General features: G+C 39.2%; 1 protein-coding gene across 1 annotated transcript in view; it reads right to left on the reverse strand.

The window, feature by feature from the left end:
- aatf (apoptosis antagonizing transcription factor) overlaps nt 1-26,274 on the reverse strand; it is a 107,387-nt gene that overhangs the window by 63,672 nt on the left and 17,441 nt on the right. The window contains exon 4 of the mRNA XM_073053440.1: nt 20,995-21,132. Within this exon, the coding sequence (XP_072909541.1) occupies nt 20,995-21,132 (138 nt within the window). The remainder of the gene's footprint in view (nt 1-20,994; nt 21,133-26,274) is intronic.

Below are 26,274 nucleotides of genomic sequence, written 5' to 3' on the forward strand. Positions count from 1 at the left end.
GTAACAGCATTCATTTCAAGAGGTCTAGAATACAAGAGCAGGGATGTGATGCTGAGGCTTTATAAGGCACTGGTGAGGCCTCACCTTGAGTATCATGAACAGTTTTGGGCCCCTCGTCTTAGAAAAGATGTGCTGGCATTGGAAAGGGTCCACAGGAGGTTCACAAGGATGATTCCAGGAATGAGAGTTATCATATGCGGAACGTTTGATGGCTCTGGGTCTGTACTCACTGGAATTCAGAAGGATGAGTGATTATCTCATTGAAACCTTTCAAATGTTGAAAGGCCTAGACAAAGTAGATGTGGAAAGGATGTTTCCCATGGTGGGAGAGTCTAGGACAAGACAGCACAGCCTTAGGATAGAGGGGTTCATTTTCAAAACAGAGATGCAGAGAAATTTCTTTAGGCAAAGGGTAGTGAATTTGTGGAATTTTTTGGCACATGCAGCTGTGGAGGCCAGGTCATTGGGTGTATTTAAGGCTGAGATTAATAGGTTCTTGATTCGACATAGCATCAAAGATTACGGGGAGAAGGCTGGGAACTGGGGTTGAGGAGGAGATAGAAAATAGGATCAGCCACGATTGAATGGTGGAGCAGACTCAATGGGCTAGATGTCCTAATTCTGCTCCTATGTCTTATGGTTTTATGGTCTAAAAACCTTTGTCCCCCAAAACAGAGAGATATTGAGTAATGTCGATGCTCGAAGGGACATGGGTATTCTTGCACACAAGTGAATGATAATCAACTTGAGAGTGTAACAAGCATCTAAAAAACTAACAAATGGTATGTTGGCCTTTATTACGAAGCAATACATGAACAGGAACAAAGAACTCATCACAATTATAGCGGGTTTAAGAAAGAAGGCATATAATTTTGGTCCCTTTATCTAAAAGCAAAGATGCTTATCATAGGAATGCAATGAAGATTCACTAGACAGTTTCTAGTGGAGTGAGTTTGCTGTTTAACAAACAAACAAACAAGTTATTTATACATGCAACACACACAAAATGTTGGTGGAACGCAGCAGGCCAGGCAGCATCTATAGGGAGAAGCACTGTCGACGTTTCGGGCCGAGACCCTTCGTCAGGACTAACTGAAAGAAAAGATAGTAAGAGATTTGAAAGTAGGAGGGGGAGAGGAAATGCGAAATGATAGGAGAAGACCGGAGGGGGTGGGGTGAAGCTGAGAGCCAAACAGGTGATTGGCAAAAGGGATACAGAGCTAGAGAAGGGAAAGGATCATGGGATGGGAGGCCTAGGGAGAAAGAAAGGGGGAGGGGAGCACCAGAGGGAGATGGAGAACAGGCAGAGTGATAGGCAGAGAAAAAAAACTAAATATATCAGGGATGGGGTAAGAAGGGGAGGGGTATTAACAGAAGTTAGAGAAGTCAATGTTCATGCCATCAGGTTGGAGGCTACCCAGCCGGTATATAAGGTGTTGTTCCTCCAACCTGAGTGTGGCTTCATCTTGACAGTATGGAATTAAAATGTGTGGCCACTGGGAGATCCTGCTTTCTCTGGCGGACAGAGCGTAGGTCTCCCAATCTGCGTCGGGTCTCACCAATATATAAAAGGCCACACCGGGAACACTGGATGCAGTATACCACACCAGCCGACTCACAGTTGAAGTGTCGTCTCACCTGGAAGGACTGTCTGGGGCCCTGAATGGTGGTGAGGGAGGAAGACAGTAGAGGAGGCCATGGATAGACATATCAGAATGGGAATGGGACATGGAAACAGTAGAGGAGGCCATGGATAGACATATCAGAATGGGAATGGGACATCTCAGCCTGAAACGTCGACAGCGCTTCTCCCAATAGATGTTGCCTGGCCTGCTGTGTTCCACCAGCATTTTGCGTGTGTTGCTTGAATTTCCAGCATCTGCAGATTTACTCGTGTTTATACATGTATTCCTTTGAGTTTAGAAGAATGAGTGAATATTTTATCAAAACTCCCAAAGTTCTTGCAATGCTCAAAAGACTAGAGTAGGAGAGAACTTATGGAAAAGAGTAAACAGCTGATGTTTCAAGCCGAGACCCTTCATCAGGAATGGCTATACCCGAATTCCTCCAGCATTTTGCATGTTGCTTTTGCAAATTTTCTCTTGTTTTTGAGGAGGAGAGTGTGTTCTGACTGGAGTCTAGAACCAGGGGCTGCAGCCTCAGAATAATGGTTAGCCCAGTTAAGCACTGAGATGAAAATAAATTTATCAATGTAGATGATGGTGAAGCTGGTGGCATTCTCTAATCCAGAGGGCTATTGTGGGCCTGTCACTGGTTTGATTCAAAACAAAATCATAAGCTTCTTGATGTTAAAGTTATCAAGGCTCATGGCAATAATGCAGAAAAATGTTAAGGCAGATCACTCATCATGTTGATGAATGGTGGATAATCTCAGAGGGCCAAATGGTCAACTCCTGCTCCTTTCCACTTATGTCTAATGTAAATGGTTCACAATTTTGTCACAAAAGGGCTGGACATTATAAAATGTAGAAACATCCAAGCTGAAGGAATTCAATGAAAGGGAAGCTGGTGTAGCTTGTTATGGAAACACCAAGGTTTTGAATGGAAAATCCTACAGAAGATAGTGGATTCAGCCCAGTACTTCATGGTAAAACCCTCCCAACCACTGAGCATATCTACATAAAATGCTGTCGTAGGAAAGCAGCATCCATCATCACTCTTGTTTACCCTGTATACGTCGGACTTTAGATACAACACTGAGTCATGCCAGCTGCAGAAATTCTCTGCTGACTCAGCAATAGTTGGGTGTATAAAGAGAGATGGGAGGACTTTGTCAAATGATGCAAGCTGAATCATCTGCAGCTCAACTTCAGTAAGACAAAGGAGATGGTAATGAACTTTAGGAAGACAATGCCTGCACTGCTCCCTGTTACTGTTGATGGTGAGGACCTACAGTACAAGTTCCTGGGGGTGCACCTGTTTGTCAGAGCACCAACACAGAGGCTGTGTACAAGGGTCAGAGTCGCCTCTACTTCCCAAGGAGACTGAGGTCCTTTGAATTATGCAGGCCTCTCCTTCACATGATGTACCAGTCTGTTGTCACCAGTACAATCTTCTATGCAGTGGTGTGCTGGGGCAATGGCATCAACGTGGGTGATACCAACAGGATCAAGAAAGGCTGGCTCTGTTATAGGACTTAAACTGGACACACTGGAGGCGGTGGTAGAACAAAGGACCCTATGGAAAATCCTGAAATTCTGGATAATGTTTCTCACCCTCTGCATGCCACCTTGGTTGAACAAAGGAGCACTTTTAGTAAAAGACTAAGACAACTGTGCTGCTCCAAAGAGCGTTATATGACGTCATTCTTACCCTCAGTCATTAGGCTCTATAATGAACCAACCTATAGCAGGGAAGTGATGACCCCCCCCCCCCCCACCTCCAGTTAGACTGTTTGAGGTAACTTATTTTTTATTCTTTCTTACCTCCCTTCTAATATTTGTGTATCTGTGCACTTGTAATGCTGTTGTAACACTGGTATTTTCGCTGCGATCAATAAAGTATCTGTAGTGAAAGTAAAGATCCTCACCACCGAGGACATGCTCTGTTCTCGCCGCTGCCACCCGATAGAAGGTACAAGAGCCTCCGGACTCGCATCAGTAGATTCAAGAATAATTACTACCCCCAACTATCAGATTCTTAAATAAAAGGGGATAACCACACTCACTTGCCCCATCACTGAAATGTTCACACAACCAATAACCTCACTTTAGGAACTATTTATCTCATTATCTCAAGTTCTTGCAATTTATTGTTATTTATTTATATTTGCATTCGCACTGTTTGTTTTCTTCTACACTCTGGGTGATCTTTCACTTATCCTGTTATAGTTAATATTTTGTAGATTTGCTGAGTATGCACACAGGAAAATGAATCTCGAGGTTGCAAATGGTGGTATATGTACTTTGATAATAGAATTTACTTTGAACTTTGGGATCAACAAGGAAACATGTTAGCAAGATGAACATGTGAAATAGTAGATTAAAAAACGGAGGACATGGAGGGAGAAATGGGTCAAATTGGATAAATTAATGGAAAATACAGTCAGAACACAATCTATCAACCACAGCTCAGCTTGAGCAAGGAAAAGAAACAAAACAACATAAACAAAACTTCACTTCACATGTTTGGAATCAAATGCATAAGTAAAACTCCAATAAAACCAAATAAAATTGTGACCGGATTACCTACTTGGATTAGGTTGGATAAAAGTTGAATATTGGGTAGGTTATTGGATAAAAACATGCTACATTTCAAAGTAAAACTTATAAACCTGCCTGAACAGGAAAGTGGACAGAATCTCAATTTAACAGGTAATCCAATAAAGGCTGCTCCAGTGCTGTGTTTCAGAAGTTTTACATTATCAGTGCACCCATATCACAGAGGACTGCTTTCACCACTGAGCCATGCTAATATGTAGATTTGGAATGTAAATTGTCAAAGTTTGAGTATTACCTTCTTACAGCTACATTAACATAAAATATTTTGCACTTTGGTGCATGTACTCCAAGGAGGCAGATTTTGGGGTACAGTGGTGAATGTGGCAAAATTCAATACAATTTGTCATCCAAGGAGGGGTAAACGGGAAGAAAATTAAGGCAAAGCAGTCACTTTGTAAAGGCAGCCGGTAGATTATTCCTACAATGTGAACTATTACGTGTACAGCAGGTCCTATTGCCTTACACTGTAGTAAATGTAATATCTTACATTCTTTGAAGTGAAAGGTTAGATTTACAAGGAAATTTAACATCTCTTTTTAATTAGAATTGTTGAAAATCTTATCCATTTATAATTGATAAAACAAAGAATACACGCACCATACATAAATAATGACCCTAACTTTATCCAGTAGCACAACCTAATTAATTATTGTAGATACGAAGCAGATCCATTGGGTGACAAATGAACAGAAGGTTCGAAAGAAGCAACCTCTGCAAGATTCTTTTATTTGAAAATAACCTCACAACCAGTGTGCCAATAAAACTTTACACGAGGAAACACATAGCTGCTTACCTGTACCATCAATTTTAAAATCAATTCCTCTTCCCCCTTCATTATATCCCCATTTTAGAGCTGGCACATTGTTATCTTTTAACTAAAAGGGATTGGAAAAGCAACTTAAACCACATCAGGCAGTCAATTCACTTCATTTCTCTTCAAGCAAGTTGAATTTTATATAATATTCCTTTCCCTACTCAATGACAGTGACTTGTGCTGGATTACAGATCCACAGCAGATCTACACTCAGTGGCCACTTTATTAAATACCTCCTATACCTAATAAAATGGTGACTGAATGTACATTCATGGTCTTCTGCTGCTGTAAGCCCATCCATTGATGTGTTGAGCGTCCAAAGATGCTGTAACGCATGATGATTTGAGTTACTGTCGCCTTGCTGTCAGTTTAAGACTAATCCGCGTGAAAATCCCAAGACGTTCAGGAAACATCCCACTGGATATATTTTTTTGTATTTCACACCATTCTCTGTAAATCCTCGAGACTGTCGTGCTTGAAAATCCCAGCCACTTCGGTGATACTCAAACCACCCCGTCTGGCAGCAACAGTCATTCTACAGTGAAAGTCACTTAAATGACATTTCCTCCCCATTCTAGTGTTTGGTCTGAACAACAAATGACAACTTGATCGTGGCTCCATGCTTTTATACATTGAATTGCTGCCACATGATTGGTTGATTAGATATTAAGTTGCAAACAGTTGTAAAATTAGGCAGCTCCATCATGGGTACTAACCTCCGTAGTATCCAAGACATCTTCAAGGAGCAGTGTCTCAGGAAGGCGATGCCCTACCACCACCCAGGAAGTGCCCTCTTCTCATTGTTACCGTCAGGAAGGAGGTACAGAAGCCTGAAGGCACACACTCAGTGATTCAGGAACAGCTTCTTCCCCTCTGCCATCCCCTCTCAGTGGCCACTAAGAGTATGTTGTAGGTCTGTGGCCATGTCACATTGTCAATTTAGACATTGCAATCTGTCAAGACCTTGAGCTTTGGGAAGCACAATTTCAAAGACTATTATATATTACATACATAAGCACAGTCTGCACCCAGGAACTATTCAATGTCTACTTTTCAAGTACTGGACAACATTATTGCAAGGGGTAAAACTAAACCAAAATGCTATTGTCCCAACCTAGTTGTTCAAGAGAAAATAGTAAAATGATGCTAAAAGTGATACCACATCAGTTCAAAGTAAACATGATATAATCCAGTAGCAGCCACTAGTATTTTTGTAGTGTTTTATACAAAATATCTTTCAGTTAAATTTCTTACTTTGGGAATGTTTCTCTGTGCCTCTATCTTCCCTATCGGCTTTCTACTTTGCTTGTCACACTAATTCTACAATTCATTAATTTCCTCCAATGTAATTGGCAACTGTTATACACTCAGTGATTCCTTTATTAGGTACCTTCTATGCCGAATAAAGTGGCCACTGAATGCATCTTCCTGGGCTTCTACTGCTGTAGCCCATCTACTTCAAGGTTTGACGTGTTGTGCATTCAGAGTTGCTCTTTCACACATCCACCATTGTAACACATGGTTATTTGAGTTACTGTCACCTTCCTGATGGCTTGAACAACTGGTGTGCATACAAATCCAAGGAGATCAGCAATTTCTGAGATACTCAAACCACCCCATCTGGTACCAACAATCATTCTATGGTCAGTCACTTAGATCATATTTCTTCCCCATTCTGATGTTTAGTCTAGATAATAACTGAAACCCTTGACCGTGTCTGCTTGCTTTTATGAGTTGCAGCCACATGATTTACCTATATTTGCATAAACATGCAGGTATACAGGTATACCTAATAAAGTGGTCACTGTGTGTATGTCCAGATTTTGGGAGCAGAACTGTTATGCCATTGCACTTGTATTTTATGATATGGGTAAAAGATTACCTCATGAAATTTCTACTCATAGCATTGCATTTTATTATTACTATTATACTTTATAACAAATTTGGAAATGGTAGTACTCTCATTAATCGAACTTTATATCACATGAATTTACACTATCCTGGTTGAATCACATTTGCTTTTGTTCAGTCCATCAGTGGAGCCTGTCCAAATGCTTTTTGGTGCATCAAACAGTGATTGCAATCACTTGCTACATCAAATGGCATCCACAGAGTTTAATATGCTGAATAGAGACTAGTATAGAAATTGCAGGGGCCCTGGCAGAAATATTTAAAATGTCCTTAGTTACAGGTGTGGTGCCGGAGGATTAGAGGGTAACTCATGTTGTTCCATTGTTTAAAAAAAGCTCCAAAAGTAAACCAGGGAATTACAGACCGGTGAGCCTGACATCAGTAGTAGGTAAATTATTGGAAGGTGTTCTGAGAGATCGGATATACAAGTATTTGGACAGCCAAAAGCTGATTAAGGATAGTCAGCATGGCTTTCTGCATGATAGATCGTGTTTAACGAATCTTGTAGAATTTTTCTGAGGAGGTTACCAAGAAAGTAGATGAAGGAAAGGCTGTGGATGTTGTCTACATGGACATTAGTAAGGCCTTTGACAAGGTCCCACATGGGAGGTTAGTTCAGAAGGTTCAGCCACTAGGTATCCATGGAGAGGTTGTATACTGGATTCGAAATTGGCTGTGCGGGAGAAGACAGAGAGTGGTAGTGGATGATTGCTTCTCAGACTGGAGGCCTGTGATTAGTGGTGTGCCGCAGGGATCTGTGCTGGGACCATTGTTATTTGTTGTCTATATCAATGATCTGGATGATAATATGGTAAATTGAATCAGCAAGTTTGCTGACGACACTAAGATTGGAGGCGTTGTGGACAGCGAGGAAGGCTTTCAAAGCTTGCAGAGGGATCTGGACCAACTGGAAAAATGGGCCAGAAAATGACGGATGGAATTTAATGCAGACAAGTGTGAGGTGTTGCATTTTGGAAGGACAAATCAAGGTAGGACATACACAGTAAATGGTAGGCCACTGAGGAGTGCGGAGGAACAAAGGGATCTGGGAGTTCAGATACATAATTCCCTGAAAGTGGCGTCACAGGTAGACAGGGTTGTAAAGGCGGCTTTTGGCATCCTGGCATTCATAAAACAAAGCATTGAGTATAGGAGTTGGGATGTTATGGTGAGGTTGTATAAGACATTGGTGAGGCCAAATTTGCAGTATTGTGTGCAGTTCTGGTCACATAACTACAGGAAGAATATCAGTAAGATTGAAAAGAGTGCAGAGAAGAGTTACTAGGATGCTGCCGGGTCTTCAAGAGTTGAGTTACAGGGAAAGATTGAACAGGTTAGGACTTTATTCCTTGGAGCGTAGAAGAATGAGGGGGGATTTGATAGAGGTTTACAGAATTATGAGGGGTATAGACAGAGTAAATGCGAGTAGGCTCTTTCCACTTAAGATTAGGAGAGATAAATACGAGAGGTCATGGCTTTAGGGTGAAAGGGGAAAGGTTTAGGGGGAACATCAGGGGGAACTTCATCACTCAAGAGAATGGTGGGAGTGTGGAACGAGCTGCCATCTGACATGGTAAATGCGAGCTCACTCTTAAGCTTTAAGAATAAATTGGATAGATACATGGATGGGCGAGGTCTGGAGGGTTATGGACTGTGTGCAGGTCAATGGGACTAGCAGAATAATGTTTCAGCACAGACTAGAAGGGGCAAATGGCCTGTTTTCTGTGCAGTGGTGTTCTATGGTTCTAAAAAAACCTTGAGAATCACATGGATCAGAACTTGCAAGAAAATGAAGATTGTTCAACACTGAACTGCTGGCATTTCTCTACACAAGTGCAATAAAGTCCATCATTCAGAATCCCAAATTGCTATCTGCTGTTGGGTAGGGATTTCAGATGCTCAACTTCAGCAGTGAGCCAACAGACTGCAATTTTCTAGTACTTATGCCAGGACCCCTGCACACCAAACCTTTGCCAGATTACGCTAGGTGCAAGAACTACTAGCCCATTCACTTCAACCTGGAGGTAAAGCTGAGAAAAACTGTTGAGAAATAAACAGTTTTATTCAATTGAGTTTATTTAACTGTGTTTTTATTTTTGTTAGTGTATAAGCGTCATATTTATTTTTTGAATAACTATCGACTTAGTTTGTAAACTTGAATGCTTTTGAAAGTCAGGGGATCAAGGTCCTAATGGAGGGTCTAGGTCCAAAATGTCGAATCTTTATCACCTTCCATAGTTGGTGCCTGGCTTGCTGAGTTTCTCCAGCATTTTGTGTGAGTTACTAGGGGATCAATGTCAGCAACGTAACGTTCCTATCTCATTGGATAGCTTGACAATGTCAGAAAGTTATGTTCCATCTATTTGTAAGATAGCTTTTGTCCTCCTGAAATTCAACCTCCAAATCTTATCTCAAAAGAGATCTGATAGATCCAGCAAACACAGCCGATTTTCTCTGATCACTAAACTGGACCTTATTCTTCCAATTGACATTTTATCCCCCATTTTCCCCCCATGATTGAGTGAAGTCTGAGAGGCTAGTTACTTATTAGAATCTAGAAGAGGGTTACAACACATTTTCTGTGTATGTTAACACAAGGTATTTTTGCCTTCAAATCGTTTTCACACTCTGAATTATTGATACTATTTCATTATGACTTTCAAAATAAAGTAGTAATTACCCAGTGTAAAACACTTAGTATTGTGGTGTTTCCTTTAATATTAGATGTGTAATTGTAACGTTAAGTAAAAACTATTAAAGTACATAAAGCAGAATCTGCAGTATTCCTGGCCCCAGGTGGAAACATGAATACATGAATCATTTTAAACCCCTCTGTGGACAACATTTTTAAAATCAAAAGTCTACATTTAAGAATTAAGACTTGCCATGAAATGTTTTGCACACAGCCAACTGAAATATTTTGCCTTAGCTCATTGCATTTCAAAACCTCCTAATCAAATTTATTTGTAAAATTTTATCTACACATATAGCAAAAATTACACAACATTGGTTCTTTTACAATATAGAAAACTCACATCAATTCATGCATATAGAAGTGAGCAAGTGATTGATGAAGTCCTTTCTCATAAGAAAAGATGGAACACGCTACTACTAGTGCAGCACCTGCTCTACATGATACAGCTACAATTCAAAATATTAATTCAAATCTCAAATTACGCAAGTATTCACTTCTGCTTGGATATTTATTGCCTGCTGCTTTGGAACAGGACTGGAAGATGTTAGATTTTTGCTTATAAATCAAATTTGTAATCACTAAAACTAGAGGAATGAGTGGAGCAATCACTACATTTCAATAGAGTGTGTAACGTACAATTTAATTTCCACAGATCTGAAATATCACCAAAAAAGGACAGAAATGGCATCCAAAATAAGACAAAGATATAACTTAAATACAATGTACACAAATGACATATATCCCTGCTGCAAACTAATTTCTCACTATAAACAATAAAAAATGAATTTAAGTGTATATCTCCAGTCTTTCTTAGAAGCAGCTTTTCATTAGCAGAATGTCTTTGGATGTCGAATGGAGGTGACACAGTACAAAGGTTCAAAGAATAAGAATTGAACCTGCTGCCAAAATAAAGACCCGTAAGAAAATGAAGTGGCAAGATCATGAGACTCCTTCAAAGACAGAAAAGAAACAAACTGCAAAAGTAACAAAATATTTACGGTAGATTACAGAAAGTGAAAAACTTAGGGAGCTCCCAAATCAAAAATGTAATAATGTTGATCTGCACACAACCTCCAAATTAAAGGCAGATTATGCAACATGCTTAAAATACCAAAGCAACTGCAATCTGAGTACAATGCTAGAAAACTAATCCAGGATATAATCAAAACTGTTGCATTGAGTGTTTTTTCTTTTCAATTAGCCACTAATTTTTTTTCTATTTTAATACAGAGGGTGATCTCAAATTAGCCGCTTTTTTAAAATCATTTTCTGGATTGTCATCTACAATTTCATTTTGAAGAAAATACTCTCTCAAACTTTATTCCTCTTTAAGGCTCTAACTTAACTATGGATTAGATTACAGCTTTAAAGAGGAATAGTTTCACTTGTAACGAAAATCTTCACAAATTGTAACCATAAATAACTTCAAAGAAAATGTTGTTTATAAAGTGCACTGGAATGTGTGTGAAAAATGCAAAAGATGCAAAAGAAATTCAAGTTCAAATTCCATACTGCAGCTTGATCAAACAGATCTTTTACACTCTGTACTGGAGATGTCTATGTCTGGGCGGGTCAGGAGAACTAAGATTATACTCAAAAATCCATATACATATTTCCCAAGAAGGGTGACTCGAGAACCATCAGGCACTGCTATTTTTTTAATCAATGGGCTATCATGGGAAACCAAAAAAAAAGATTAATTTTCATATTTTAACTAGGTAATCCTCTTAGAACTGCTCTAAACAGATGTACCTTCAGGTTTTAAAATCTTTCCTGCAGCATCATCAAATACCATAATTATGTTTATAAAGTTTGCTGAAGGAGCATTAACCTATTAGTTGACTCTGTATAAATGCAGACCTGATCTAAGCACAATTCTGATCCAATCATAGGATTCCAATGTTCCAACTCAACATCCATTCACCAATATAACGAAATCCTGATCTAAGCATACAACATTCCCTAAACTATTTAAATTTTCATTGCTCAGCACACCAAATGCTGTCAAGTCCAGCAGCTGTCAGTTTTTTTTTGCATAGTATTATGAATACCAAAGTATTTTAATTTTGATTCAACTAGAGTGCAGGCTAGGATGAATACAGTGCATTTCATTGTCAATCACAAAAATCTCCACCTAAATCTAATTATTTTGTATTTCTTGTCATTGATCTTATTGAAACATACAAATATTCTAAAGGGTTTCAAAACTTGACGAATAGTTGATAATCCCCCTGGTCAAGCCATCCAGATACAGAGATCATAGTCTCAAACTAAGGGGTCATTTATCTGCAAAAGAGAAGAGATGCTGAGGCAGCTCAGTTTATTCAGGACAAATACTGATAATTTTATAGATATTGTGAAAACAAGGTGGCACTGAGGTAGACATTCAGCTATGATCCAATGAATGGTGGAGAAAGCTCACAAGAATGAGCAGCCAGTTCCTTGGCCTAATTTTTTAAAAATACTTATGTTTATATAGTCTTTTATTTTACTGAATTCAAAACATACGGTAGTTAAATCCCTGGATTGGTAAGCAATCTATACTATGAATTTATAACTTTGATACAAAATCCCTTTATTTAAAATTAGAAAGTATCAGGTGAATATAATCTCAGATTAGCATCAACTCTTCACAACATTTACTGAAAAATGTTAAACTGTAAATCAAGAATCAACATTATTTAAAATAATTTCCAGTAAACAAGTGTAAAGGAGAATGAAATAATTGTTACTCCAGATCCAATGCAGCATATATAAGAACATACCAAGATAAAGAACTCAATATAACTTATATATATAGATTGCCTATATGAACATAAAGTGATACCAGATACAGGAGTGTCTGTAAATAAGGTGACTCTGGCAGGAAATCATAAAGTAGTGGTGGTGGGGGTGCAGTGGGTGATAATGTGGTGATTTCTACAGATTGATTTTAGGGTTTAAATGAAGAAAGCCTGCATGTCCTAATTTCAACACACACAAAATGCTGGAGAAACTCAGCAGGTCAGGCAACATCTATGGAAAAGAGTAAACAGTTAACATTTCAGGCCAAGACCCTTCATCAGGACTGGAAAGAAAGAGCAGGTCAGTGTAAGAAGGTGGGGGGAGGGGAGGAAGAAGTACAAGATCGTAGGTGATAGGCGAAACTGGGAGAGGTGGAGGGGGTAAAGTAAAGAGATGGTAAATTGATTGGTGAAAGAGATAAAGGGCTGGAGAAGGAGCTCCAAAGGGACAGGATGGGCATGTAAGCAGATATGGTGAGAGGGGGAAAACAGGAATGGGGAATGAAGGGGTGGTGGGGGGGGGCAATTACCAGAAGGTTGAGAAATTGATGTTCAGGCCATCAGATTGGAGCCTACCCAAATGGAATATAGTGTTGCTCCTCCAACCGGAGCGTGGCCTCATCATGTCAGTAGAGGCGGCCATGGACTGACACGTCTGAATGATTCAAAGATTCAGAAACTTTATTGTCATTCTAACCGTACATCAGCTCTGCAGGGCAGAATGAGACAGTGTTTCCCAGGGGCAAGTACAATCATAACATAACAAACGCAACACTAATTAATAAACACAACAATAAATAGTAAAACACAACAGCCACGTGTCGGTTAAAATCAAGTTATAAGTGTCCAGTGCAAGTTAAAAGTGTCCAAAGCAGAGTCAGGTAGAGCAGCTATTTAGCAGTCTGACTGCCTGTGGGAGGAAGCTGTTTAGTAGCCTTGTGGTTTTTGTTTTGATGCTCCTGTAACGTTTGCCTGATGGCAGAAGAACAAACAGTTTATGGAGAGGGTGTGAGGGGTCTTTAATGATGTACCTTGTCTTCTGGAGGCATTGACTCTGAAAGAGGTCTTGGACAGAAGGTAGGGAGACCCCAATAACCTTCTCTGCTCCCCTAACCACCCACTGCAAGGCTTTTTTGTCAGCAGCACTGCAGCTGGAGTACCAAGTTGTGATGCAAAAGGTCAGCACATTCTCAACCACGCCTCTGTACAATGTAGTTAAGATGTTAGTGGGGGGTGATGCTTGTTTAAGTTTCCTCAGAAAGTACAATCTCTGCTGGGCCCATTTCACAATCCCAGTGGTGTTCCTGGACCAGGTGAGATTGTCCGAGATCTGCACCCCAAGGAACTTGATGTTTTCCACTCTTTCCACTGTGGAGCCGTTGATGCTGAGGGGTGTGTGCTCAGGCTGAGAAGGCTGGGAAGTAGAATTGAAATGGGTGGCTACCGGGAGAACACGTATCTTCTGGCGGACAGAGCATAGGTGCTCAGCGAAGCAATCTCCCAATCTATATCAGGTCTCACCGCAATACAGCCAGGAGCACTGGGTACAGATGACGAACCCAACAGACTCGCTGGTGAAGTGTTGCCTCGCCTGGAAGGACTTGCTTTGGGTTTCCAGCATCTGCAGATATTCTCGTGTTTGCCACATCTGATTTGCTGGCAAATGCAAGAACCTAAGCAGGTAATATTAAGATTAAGCTCTTTTGTTAAAACAAAGGGTTTGGCCTGAGGAATCAAATTAAACAACTCTTTAGCACAAAATTAATTTAACCAAAGTCAGAAAGTGTTTTATTCCCCTTCCAATTGGCTGACCTCATTTGAGCACAGGTGCAAATTAAAATGTCACCTTTACTTGATGCACTGACATTAAACAAATAGTGAACCAAAGAAAAAGAACAGTGAAGCAAAATCAAAACCTAGGTTTCAGTCTTTGCTTAGAAGTTTGCATTTGACTCGTGCATCACTCAAGTCCTAATGTTGTCTGATGTTCCTGGGTAGTATAGGAGTGTATCATTCTGTCCAAGTCATTTTTCAAAGAAAACTGTTGATACAGCCCTGTAACCTGCTTCGTCATTCACCAGAATTATGGCTGAATCCCCATGTTGAGTACACTTTCCTGTACAATCCCCACATCTCTGAATTCTCTTATTGTCCAAAAGTCTTTCCACCTCATTGTTTGTTCTGAAATGTACTAAAATAAGATCATTGCTGCCTGTGGTAGCAAACTCCAAAGAGTTGTATGCAGCTAAGAAAAGAAATACTAGGCCTCAAAAGATCCCCAAATCCAAGACTCTATCCAGAGGAACCTGCTTCTCGGCAATTATCCTCTTCAGAATATTACACATCTCAATGAATACAGCTCTTATTAGGCAAGTATATTCTTGCTTATTTTGGAGACTAGAACACCATACAGGTCTGGCAGCTTCTAAGCTTACGCTATTGTAGCCATAATTCTTTATTAATCTATTCCAATGAACGCCAAAATAGTATTTCCCATCCTAACTTTTGCTGTACCTGAATGTTAACCTTCAACATTTAAAGTAGTATACCAAGATGCCTCTAAATAATATTTTCCAAATAGCAAGAAACTAATGTTTTTCTACAAAACGGTTCTCAATTTTTCCCCATATTATACTACATCTGCCACCTCCTTACCATACAGTGTCAGTTAACTATCCAAAAAGAACACAAAAAACACATAACACTATTTGAAAAACAAGGGAGTTCTAATGGCTCTGATATTTATCACATAGCAACGTCACTAGAATAAGTGAATCGGGTTATTTCCCTTATTGTCACCTGCACGTAAATCCACTGGCTTGTTCCCCCCATATTATGCACTATTGCCTGAGCTAATGAAAGAACATAGCATGATCTTCCTTTCTAAATGAACAATTTTTAACCAATAAACCACTTTCTTCCATAGGTTAAGTAAATACTATGTGAAAGCAATTCAGATAAGGAGCAATATGAGATGGACTTTTTTTTGTTATGATACGTAGATATGGCCATGTAATCCTCCATTGATATTCTACATCAGAATAGAATCTAATTCAAGAATAAACTTTACAGCTATAAATAAATCATAAATTAAACAGCTATTTAAATAAAGGACAAATTAAGATTATTCTTTCACTATGGATATAGATGTATTACCGGAATCTAAATTCAGCAAAGTCCTCAATTAGATGTTTGACATATTCTTTACAACATTTACAAACTTTTACAGGTTAATAAACATAGTGGTAAAGAATTTAGCAGACTTTATTAATAGTACTGTTAAAATTAAGATTAGTAAATGTGCCAAAAGGGAGGACAACATTGACCTTCAAGAATCACAGTAGCAAACCACTAGCAGAAGTCAAATGCTGACTTATAGATGGCCTGTTTACAATGCAAACCATACCTCGGGATAATGCATTAAAAATATTGTTCGTGTTCAGTAGCCAAGCCAAACTGGAGTTCATCAATTATACACAAAATGTATCGAATAAATATAAAGAGCTATACTTCATCTGATTGTGTTGTGTGTGTGTGTGTATACTTTGTGCTTGTGTGATGGCAGTAGAAATGTAACCTGAGATACTGTCTCTGCAGCAGAATTACAGTGAGCATAAATTAGGCATTAACAACTTGTAACTAACAGGTCCTTTCTCTGCAAGGTTCAACAAACTTCAGTTTTACTTTCACAAGAACTCTACTCCATTTTAATGATACCACTGAATAATGGTAGTAAGTCATAGTTGGCTACTGCAGAAAAACTGAGCACTTTATTTATTTATTATAACACAAAAGGAAGCCATTCCATCCACTGAGCCCAAGCCACTTGCCAACAGGACAATCCCAGTGTTTCCATTCTCCCTCACTCGTTCTCTCCGGTTCCTGCAACTTATTCTCTCTGTCAAGTGACAAAGCTCCATACACCAATGTGTAATTTATATTAGCCTTCTAGCACCTCTTTAGAATATAGAAGATAACAAGCATTTAATAGAAACACACACACAGAGTTACAGGCAAAAATTACAAACTCCACCTTGGCAGCAGTCAGATCAAACCAGTATCCCTGACGTTGTAAAGCAGTAGCACTACTTCCTACACTAGCCTCAAAAGTACTAATTTCATTAAATTAGACATCCAAAAGGTGATCTAAGAGCAAAACTATACATTTTGGGGAGGGCAAAAGCCAACTTTACACATCTTTTTTCTGTGATAGAATGATTTACATAGAATCTGACTGGGATGCCTTGTATACTGCATCATACAAAAAAAATCCACATAACTTGACCTCTTTTCATTAAGGTTAATTTTAGTACTCTTGATTTTGATTAAAGAATGATCCAGAATAATGGGCCAGGACTACGCTTGGATCTACACCACCAGATTCAGACATAATAGTTTATCAAATTCAGACCATTTCACAAACTAAATCCTTTTTTGTTCTGCCTATAATCAGCTGCTGCTTTCACCTAAATTTAATTATATGCATGGATAAAAAAACTTTTTATAAAAAGGCAAGAAAATGCACAGGGAAAAAAATGGGAGAATACAGCAAAGTGTTTCAGTTTAGAGGGTCCTCGGCATGCATCTCCATACAACTTCAACAGGCTCATTTTCTTTTAATCAGCCCAGATACAAAAAGTTGCAGAGATTTATTCAGATATTTCTATGGCATGAGAATATTACTTACAAGATAAGACTGACGATGTAGGGCTCATTTTATTTGGGAACAGAGATTTAATTGAGGTGTGCAGAATTACACTCAATCGAGACAGAAGAAAATCAGGGCTACTTCCCTTTAAAGGAGGGATTAAAATTTTGAGACATTTGGTTGAAGTATTAGAACAGAGTTAAGGAAAACATTTTTATCCAAAGGATGGTTGGGATGTGTAAGTCACTGGCTAGAAGTTTGGTGACATCAGAAACTCACATCATATTGTTTTTAAAGTAACCTTCTTACTTTTTTAAAAGGTTAAAGAGGTTGCATCATGGTCTCATATGCCAATTTGAATGTGGAACATGAAAAGCTACAGAGTAGTGGACTCTGTCCAATATATCCCGGGCATTTCCCTCCCCACCATTACAGGAGGTACTTCCTCAAGAAGTCAACTTCAAAGATCACCACCATCTGGGCCATGCCAAATTTCCGCAGGTACCAGCGGGAAAGAGGTACAGAAACCTGAAGTCTTAGACCACCAGCTTCAAAACCATCCATTTCCCTTCAACAATTTGGTTCTTGAACCAACTGGCAAAACCCTAATCACTGCAGTTTAGCAACATCATGACCCAGTTTGGTCACTTTGCACTAAAATGGATCTTGTTTATTTATGGAAGACAATGGGCCTGCCCATTTACCTCTTCCCTCATCTCCATTCAGGACCCCAAACAGTCCTTCCAGGTGCGACAACACTTCACCTGTGAATCTCATAGGATTGTCTACTGTATCTGGTGCTCCTGATGCCGGCCTCCTCTACTTTGGAACCATTCAAATGGGGAACCGCTTCATCAAGTACCTCCGCTCCATCCACCAAAAGCGGACCTTCCCGGTGACACAACATTTTAATTCTGATTCCAATTCTCGTTCCGACATGTCGGTCCATGGCCTCCACAATGGCTGCCACAATGAGGCTACCCTCAGCATTGAGGAGCAACACTATATTCCAGCTGGGTAGTCCCCAACCTGATGGTATGAATATAGAATTTTTCTTCAGGTTAAAAAAATCCCTCCCCCTCCCCTCATCTTCTATTACCCACTCTGGCCTCTACCTGCCTATCATCTCCCCTTGGTGCCACTTCTCCTTCCCTTTCTCCTGTGGTCCTCTCTCCTATCAGATTCCTTCATCTCCAACCCTTTACATTTCCTACCCCATCTGTCTTCATCTATCACCTTCGAGCCATCTTTCTTCCCCTCCTCACCTTTTTATTCTCTTGTCTTCCCGCTTCCTTTCCAGTCCTGAGGAAGGGTCTCGGCCTGAAACCCCAACGGTTCATTTCCATGGATGCTGCCTGACCTGATGAGCTTCACCTCATTTTGCGTATCTTGTTAATTTTTTTGCTCTAATTGTGTACTCTTGTAAAAGCTGTGCACAATTTATGTTTTTCTTGTTAATGGTGTGTGTGCCTGTGATACTGTTGCAAGTAAGATTTTCATTACACATGTATATATGACAATAAAATTTGATTCTGACTTTATGGAGCAGAGATTCAGAGGAAATTAAGTGAAGCTACATTTTTTTAAAATAATGTCTAATTATTTATATCTGCACTTTTAGTAAACTATTTAAACATGTAATATATTTTTTAAAGATTTGTTCCAAATTTACATTTTTTCTCAAATATCTCTAAACAACAGATATTCAAAAAGCTAACAGATTTGAAAAAAGATAAGCTCTGCAACACATCTCCATTGCTGATAGATTCTAGGATGAAGTTGCCCAGGTGTAGCCTTGCAGGGACTTAGTGGTGAACTTCCAAGCACAAGCAGGTGCCAGAGTTTTCAAGCAGAGGTAGGTGCCAGGGTTAGCATGACTCGGTCCAGAGCTTTCTCACATTAAAATAAGCAATTCCCATGAGCTCCCTCTCTCTTTCTCACACTTAAAATAAAAGCCAGGTAGACTGAAGAACTTTGCACAACTATCCAACCATGTGCAAAGTTGTTTTGATGCACACTTCAATATAAAAATGTACACAGAATGCATTACATTGTAAATTCTGCAGATACTGGAAATGCAGAGTAACACACACATAATGCTGGAGGAACTCAGTATGGTAGGCAGCATCTATGGTGAGGAATAAAGAGCTAGCATTTTGGTCCTGAATGTCCTGAATGGTCTCGGCCCGAAACCTCGGCTCTTTATTCTTCTCCATAGATGCTGATGGACTTGCTGAGTTCCTCCAGCATCTTGTGCATGTTACACTGCAATATATTGCACTTGCAGATGCTGAAATCAAATTACAGCCAGTCAATTTCTGATATTGTACAAAGTGTGAATCCTTCATAGTACGATTCTTTCAAAAGTTAAATACAGTATCAACTCTTTTTATTTCTACTTAAGAATCTAGATATTTGTTAACACCATGCTTTGGGTGAATTTACACTTGTCAGAGACATTACTGACTTCTGAAATGCAAATGAATGTGCTTCTATTTGTAAAGGTCCTCTCAAGTAATACTGTGTAATCCACTCATGCCAGTTTAATTGTAAACCCTGATCACATGATTGAAACATCTTTGGATTTCTTAGGTCCATTCTGAATGAACTTGGATTGCATACAAGTAGGAAGCTAGTTTAAGTCATGAAATGCAATTTGAAGAATGAGTCACAAAGATGTATAGAAAAGCATTAAAGGAGGCCCCAGGTGTAAAATAGGCCTGTTCATAACACGTCAAATGATATTGTTACAGAAATGGTTTTTCATATCACCATTTGGCAATTTAGTCACTAAGCTGACAATTATACAACAGTAGTTTACCTCACAATACAGTTTCAGTTGCAGTGCATGCTGTTTTTATTATTGGACACAGTTGACTAATTTGACGAGTCAGAGCACCAACTGTTTATTCTGCAATACCTCTGTAATGATATTGCATTCCTGGCTGGTAATGAAACATGGCACTTTCCACAGCTTGTAATGTAACTCATTAAATAAGTTAACAACATGCATTTTGCAAACAAGGTGAAATAATTATTATGCAGTTTGACCCTTCCCATCACCTTCATTCAAAACAATGTATACATCAATCAAAATGGCAAATCACTGAAGTCCTATTTTTTCATTTACCTAATCCCCAATATGGTAGCACTCAAAATTAAAAGCACAGCTTTGCTATATTTGACCATGGCTGAAGTGCTAAACCGAAAGAAATTTGCATGCCTGAGATAAAAGAACAATGTGTTTATTTTACCATCACCTTATATGATTTATATTATAAACTGAACCTTTTAATGAACAGAAGCTTATTGGCTATGCTACTGACTGAATAGACTGACTAAAGCTTTATTAAAAAAAATTATTTACAAACTGGATTATTGCACAATCTAAATTAATTTATGTCACTATTTTAATTGTAAGTTTTTAAAATTAGATTTTCTTATATATTCTTAGAACCTCTGGATTGCTTGCGAGGAATGCAAATGCAAAGCATTTTCCTTCATTTTGTCTATTTGATGCATATTAAGCTGGCTTTCTGCTGGATACTAATAGATTTAGAGTTTTCATCCTCTGCCAACCACTTTAGTTACACAAGGAGAACAGGTGCAACATTACAACTGATAATTTTAAACTAAAAACCAGAAATGATAAATCTAAGAGCTTGCATTTCATTAAATGTAACCCTGAAACACTCTAAAACATAATGTTTTATGAATTAATGGTAAATAGAACAGTAGGGGGAAAATGTTCCAGCATTTCAGAGTTTTCCAACCTGGAAGCTGTTTATCATTAGAAACTTGCTGGAGTATCAAACAAATACATCATTTTAGTAAACACTCACAAATAGACATCTGCATCCTGAGGCATGATTACAAATTAAAATGAATTAAATACAACTTACTGTCCTTTACAGCAGCTGCAAATTCCAGTCCACCTTCCTTTTTGAAAGAAGGCATAGAATCTGGCTGTGGAAGAGTATTGGCAGTCACAAGAGCTTTCTGCAGTAGGATTCTTCCTTCAAGTAGTTGATCCCATAAAGCTTTAAAAGAGAGGAGGCAAATTATTTTAGTTGCTTCCAATCTACTCGACAATCTTGTCAATATTTAAGCAGTTACTGTGTCGGAGTAGGGGTGTGGGTTAGATTGGTGGTAATGCAATCAACTGTAGTTAAAGGATAATTTTATAGTTATAGCCACGAACTTATCAATCACCCCTCGTATACATTTTGGTTATGACATTGCTCAATAGAACTTGAGATAACTTATCTTATAAACTTAGCAAAATATATAGTTTTATCAATAAAGTACGAGGGGTGATTGATAAGTCTGTGGCCTAAGGTAGGAGTCAATTTTAGAAAACCTAGCACATTTAATTCTTCAACATAGTCCCCTCCTACATTTACACACTTAGTCCAGCGGTCGTGGAGCATACGGATCCCTTCTTTGTAGAAGTCAGTGTCTTGGACCTCCAGAAAGTGGTCCACAGGAAGGGTGATTGATAAGTTTGTGGCCTACAGCAGAAGAAGATGAGTTACACAGCTCTCGTTTCATGCACATGCAGTTCAGCTCTTTGAGTGATTATGCAGAAAGTTTGAAATTAGTAACTTTTGTGGTATTTCTGTTGCAGATAATTGAAAATTGCAAGTAAGCACTGTCTGAGAAAATGGACAACATCAGCCTTCGTGCAGTCATCCGCCACCTCGGTCTGAAGGACTTATCACCGAAGGAAGTCCACGAGGACATGATGGCAACACTAGGGGAGGGTGAAAGATAAATGTGCTAGGTTTTCTAAAATTGACTCCTTCTACCTTAGGCCGCAAACTTATCAATCACCCCTCGTATACATCTTGGTTATGACATTTCTCAATAGAACTTGAGATACCTTATCTTATAAACTTAGCAAAATCTTACATTTCAGATTCCAGTGTTTAATTCAGAGAGCATCAACATAACAAATAAGGAATTTTACAATGACTTTGAAAGGAAAGAACTCCCCATTCCAACTAAGACCACTCTGCACCACAGGCTGTTATTGGATGGTGAAGGTGGTATAACACCCAATTTGTATTGATCCCTTCTAGAAAGGTGCAAATGCTAATTTCTCTCGAGAAGAAAGCAAAGTTGAGCCTGTAGTTGAATGTCTCTGCCTTCCACCCACTCCCCCTCCCAAAGCAAGGTACACTGTCCAGACTTCTACATTAATAAGTTATGTATTAAAGGACTGTCGGAAACTACTGAATCCTAACACACATCAGCTAGTTCTATACTAGAGGCAGGAAATGGAGAACTAAAGAGTTCCTCAGATTACGATTACCTAAGAAATAAAAACTATTTTGTGAAAACAGCTTTTAGAGAGGAAAATTTTATCAGTTGAAAGATACACGTTAAAAATTTGTGATTAGAATGCAAGACTAATTTCAAATTCTATGTGGAAGGCTTGGAAATTTATCTGGACCTTTAATCATCCAGGTATTTCTAAACCAGTGAAAGCAAGATTTAAATCTTAGCAAACAGCAAAAGAAGAATCTTAATTAGATTTTTTTACATAACAAAAGTTGAAAGCAGACAAGACTGAGTCTAGTTTCATTCACAAGTACATATTCAGTTGCGTTCAGTGATGTTAACACACCAGCATCTATTCCTTCTCTCAATTTGGGCAGAAAAAAAGTTAAAACTGAACCTTGTATTCAAAAGAGTTAGTTAGAGGGACTTAGTATTCCCTGCATGTTTTACTGAAGGGTAACATGCAAATATGAGGAATTTTCCCAGGTTACCAATGACACGACTTAGAAAAATCTTACTTTATGAAAATTCTCCCATACATTTTTATAGCATTTAATAATAATGTTTCATGGTTTTTATTAATAACTGAATACAGTATATATTACATTAGCTTAATTATGGATAGTGTTAGGGTTATTATTCCGTGAAACAAAATTACAGCAAGTATATGCACAGTGATACAATGTGGGAGGCTACAGAAAATAGAATCAGAATCAGAATCAGAATTTAATCGCCAATTACCTATGCACATACAAGGAATTTACTTCCGGCAGATGTTGTCTCTCTGCTCATAACAATAATAATGATAAATATAAATGAAAATATAGATTATACATACAGGTAGTGCAAACCGGCAGTTAACTGTTCAGCAAAGTGACTGCAGTAGGGAAAAAACTTCTCCAGTGCTTATTAGTCTTAGTCTGGAGGGATCTGAAGCGCCTACCAGACGGAAGCAGATCAAACAGTCCGTGCGCAGGATGGGAGGAGTCCTTTATGATGTTCCCCGCCCTCTTCTTCAACCTGGAAGAGTACAGGTCCACAATAGAGGGCAGGGAGGCTCCAATGATGCGCTCGGCAGTCCTCACTGTGCGCTGTAGTCTGGTTCTATCCTGCTTGGTGGCGGCTCCAAACCACACAATGATGGAGGTGCACAGGACAGACTCAATGACTGCAGTGTAGAACTGCAGCAGCAATTCCTGAGGCAGACCGTATTTCCTCAAGAGCCGCAGGAAATACATCCACTGCTGGGCTTTCTTCAGGATGGAGCTGATGTTCTGCTCCCACTTCAGATCCTGAGAGATGGTGGTTCTCAGGAACCTGAAGTTCTCCACGGTGGACACAGGGCTGCTGAGGACTGTGAGGGGAGACATAGCGGGGGGATGTCTCCTGAAATCCACTATCATCTCCTTTGTCTTGAGCGTGTTCAGCTCCAGATTGTTCCGACTGCACCAGAGCGCCAGTTGGTCCACCTGCTGTCGATATGCAGACTCATCACTATTCTGGATGAGTCCGATGACGGTAGTATCGTCTGGAAACTTCAAAAGCTTCACATAGGGGTTGGAGGAGGTGCAGTCATTGGTGTAGAGGGAGAACAGCAGTGGAGAGAGGACACACCCCTGGGGGGCGCCGGTGTTGGTGATTCGAATATCCGAGGTGACCTGTCCCATCTCCAAATCTCCAGAAGTAGAATCCTCATGTAATCCAGAGACTGCCTGGATTGTAAGCAATCAGAAAGGCAAATGGTATGTTCACCTCATAAAAAAGTTGTGCTGAAATTATATAGAATCTTGATAAGACAACAATTAGAATATTAGGCAAGGAGACTAATCTTGTGCATAAGGAAAGATGCATTTACAATAGAATACAAAGATTTTGCCAAATTGATTCATGTAATAAGGTGGGCCAAATAATACTGTAAAAGAGATTAAGCCGATTAGGCTTATGCACTCCACAACTTAAAAGAATAAGTAAAAGTCTCATTGAAATGAGGCTTAACGAGCAAGTATCAGGGATACTTCCCTGATGTATCAACATCCCTGAGGATCTAGTCTGGGCCCAACATATCGATGCAGCTACAAAGAAGGCAGGACAGCAGCCATGTTTCATTAGGAGTCTGAAGAGATTTGGTATGTAACCAAGAACGCTCACAAGTTTCCACAGATATACGAGAGCATTCTAACTGGCTGCATCACTGTCTAATATGGAGGGGGGGTGAAGGTGCTACTGCACAGGATTGAAATAAGCTGCAGAGAGTTGTAAATTTCGTCAGCTCCATCGTCGGCAATAGCCTCCTTAGTATACAGGACATCTTCCAGGAGTGATCCATCGTTAAGCATCCCCCATCACCCAGGACTTCTGTTCTCATTACTACCATCAGGAAGGGGGTACAAGAGCCTGAGGACGCACCCTCAACAATTCAGGAACAGCTGCCATCTGATTTCTGAACGAGCACTGTATGTATATATACTTACTGTAATTCACTTTTTTTCTATTAAGTACTGCATCATACTGCTGCCACAAAGACAACAAAATTTCTCGACATACACCTGTGATATTAAACCTGCTTTTGATGACATTTGCCCTGACTGGGTATCTGGAATCAGGGGTAAACTATTCAGAACTGAGATAAGAAATGTATTTTCTCATTGGATTGTGATTCTGTGGAACTTTGTATCCAAAGGGCTATGGAAGTTAAGTCGCTAAGTTTATTCAAGACAGATCAACAGATTTTTGGATAACAAGGGAATCGAGAGATAATGGGGTTGGTGCAGCAAAATTATATTGAGACAAATGATCAGCCTTGACCATATTGAATGAATGACCAGGTATGAGGGTCTAAATGGCCTGATCCCATTTTTACCTAATAAGTAAAGGTAGTCTGGGGTTAATTTGCATGAATACCTCAGATTCTGGCAAAGTCTCACCATTTATTTAATTTCCTCAATTCTGTTCTCCTTCCTACCCATACACTATGACATGCTTCCACAGAAACCAGTAGCCCATTTGTTTCATGCCCAAATGGCCTTCTTCATCTGTCTAAAAATAGCAAGCTCGTTGTGTTAGCCAAGGGCATCAAAGCGAAACAATCTCGATGCATATACACTGTAAAGCAGAGATTGCTGAACAGTGACCACTGTCTGATTTTATCTCATTCTGAGCCCAAGGACACTCAAGCTAAATGCAGTATCTCAAATGACCAACAAGCAGTTTGAATTGAAAGGTGAAACTGTGAACTACATTGATTTGTTTCAGAGGTCACTTGTTTTTATTTAAATTGATAAGAGAAGTTTTAACTAAACTTAATCCACGGTCATCATAAAAACTAAGGCTTTATACATAAATATCCCAACATTGACATTTTAAGGAACTATCTTAGCAACATTACTTCTTCAACTGATTTCCACAATATTCTTGATCAGGTTCTTGATTGGACGTGGCATCAAAGGTTACGGGGAAAAGGCAGGAAACGGGTTGAGGAGGACAGAGAAAAAAAAAGGATCAGCCATGATTGAATGGTAGAGCAGACTCGATGGGCCAGGTGGCCTAATTCTGCTCCTATGTCTTATGGTCTTATATTCACAGGTTGAGAAGGGAAAGAACGTTTGTGAATTTAACTACCGATTTGAAATTTCACTGTCTAAACTGGAAACTGTAGAATACAGCTGGCCCAAAATGCATCATATACTGTATGCTTGCACATTTCAGGTTTCATATCAAAATATTATGGTATGTGGTATTAATGGTTGCATACAAATGCACAAAGCTTATTATATATGGACAGATTTGGGATATCGTTCTTAGTAAATTACCGGGGTATATCATGTAGTAGATAATGGCCCAGAATTTGCAGCCAATACACCTTCACTTACACTTGATAACCATTTCAGTGTGACAAGCTT

Source organism: Hemitrygon akajei, chromosome 8 (assembly GCF_048418815.1).
Source record: "Hemitrygon akajei chromosome 8, sHemAka1.3, whole genome shotgun sequence".
Taxonomy (NCBI): domain Eukaryota; kingdom Metazoa; phylum Chordata; class Chondrichthyes; order Myliobatiformes; family Dasyatidae; genus Hemitrygon; species Hemitrygon akajei.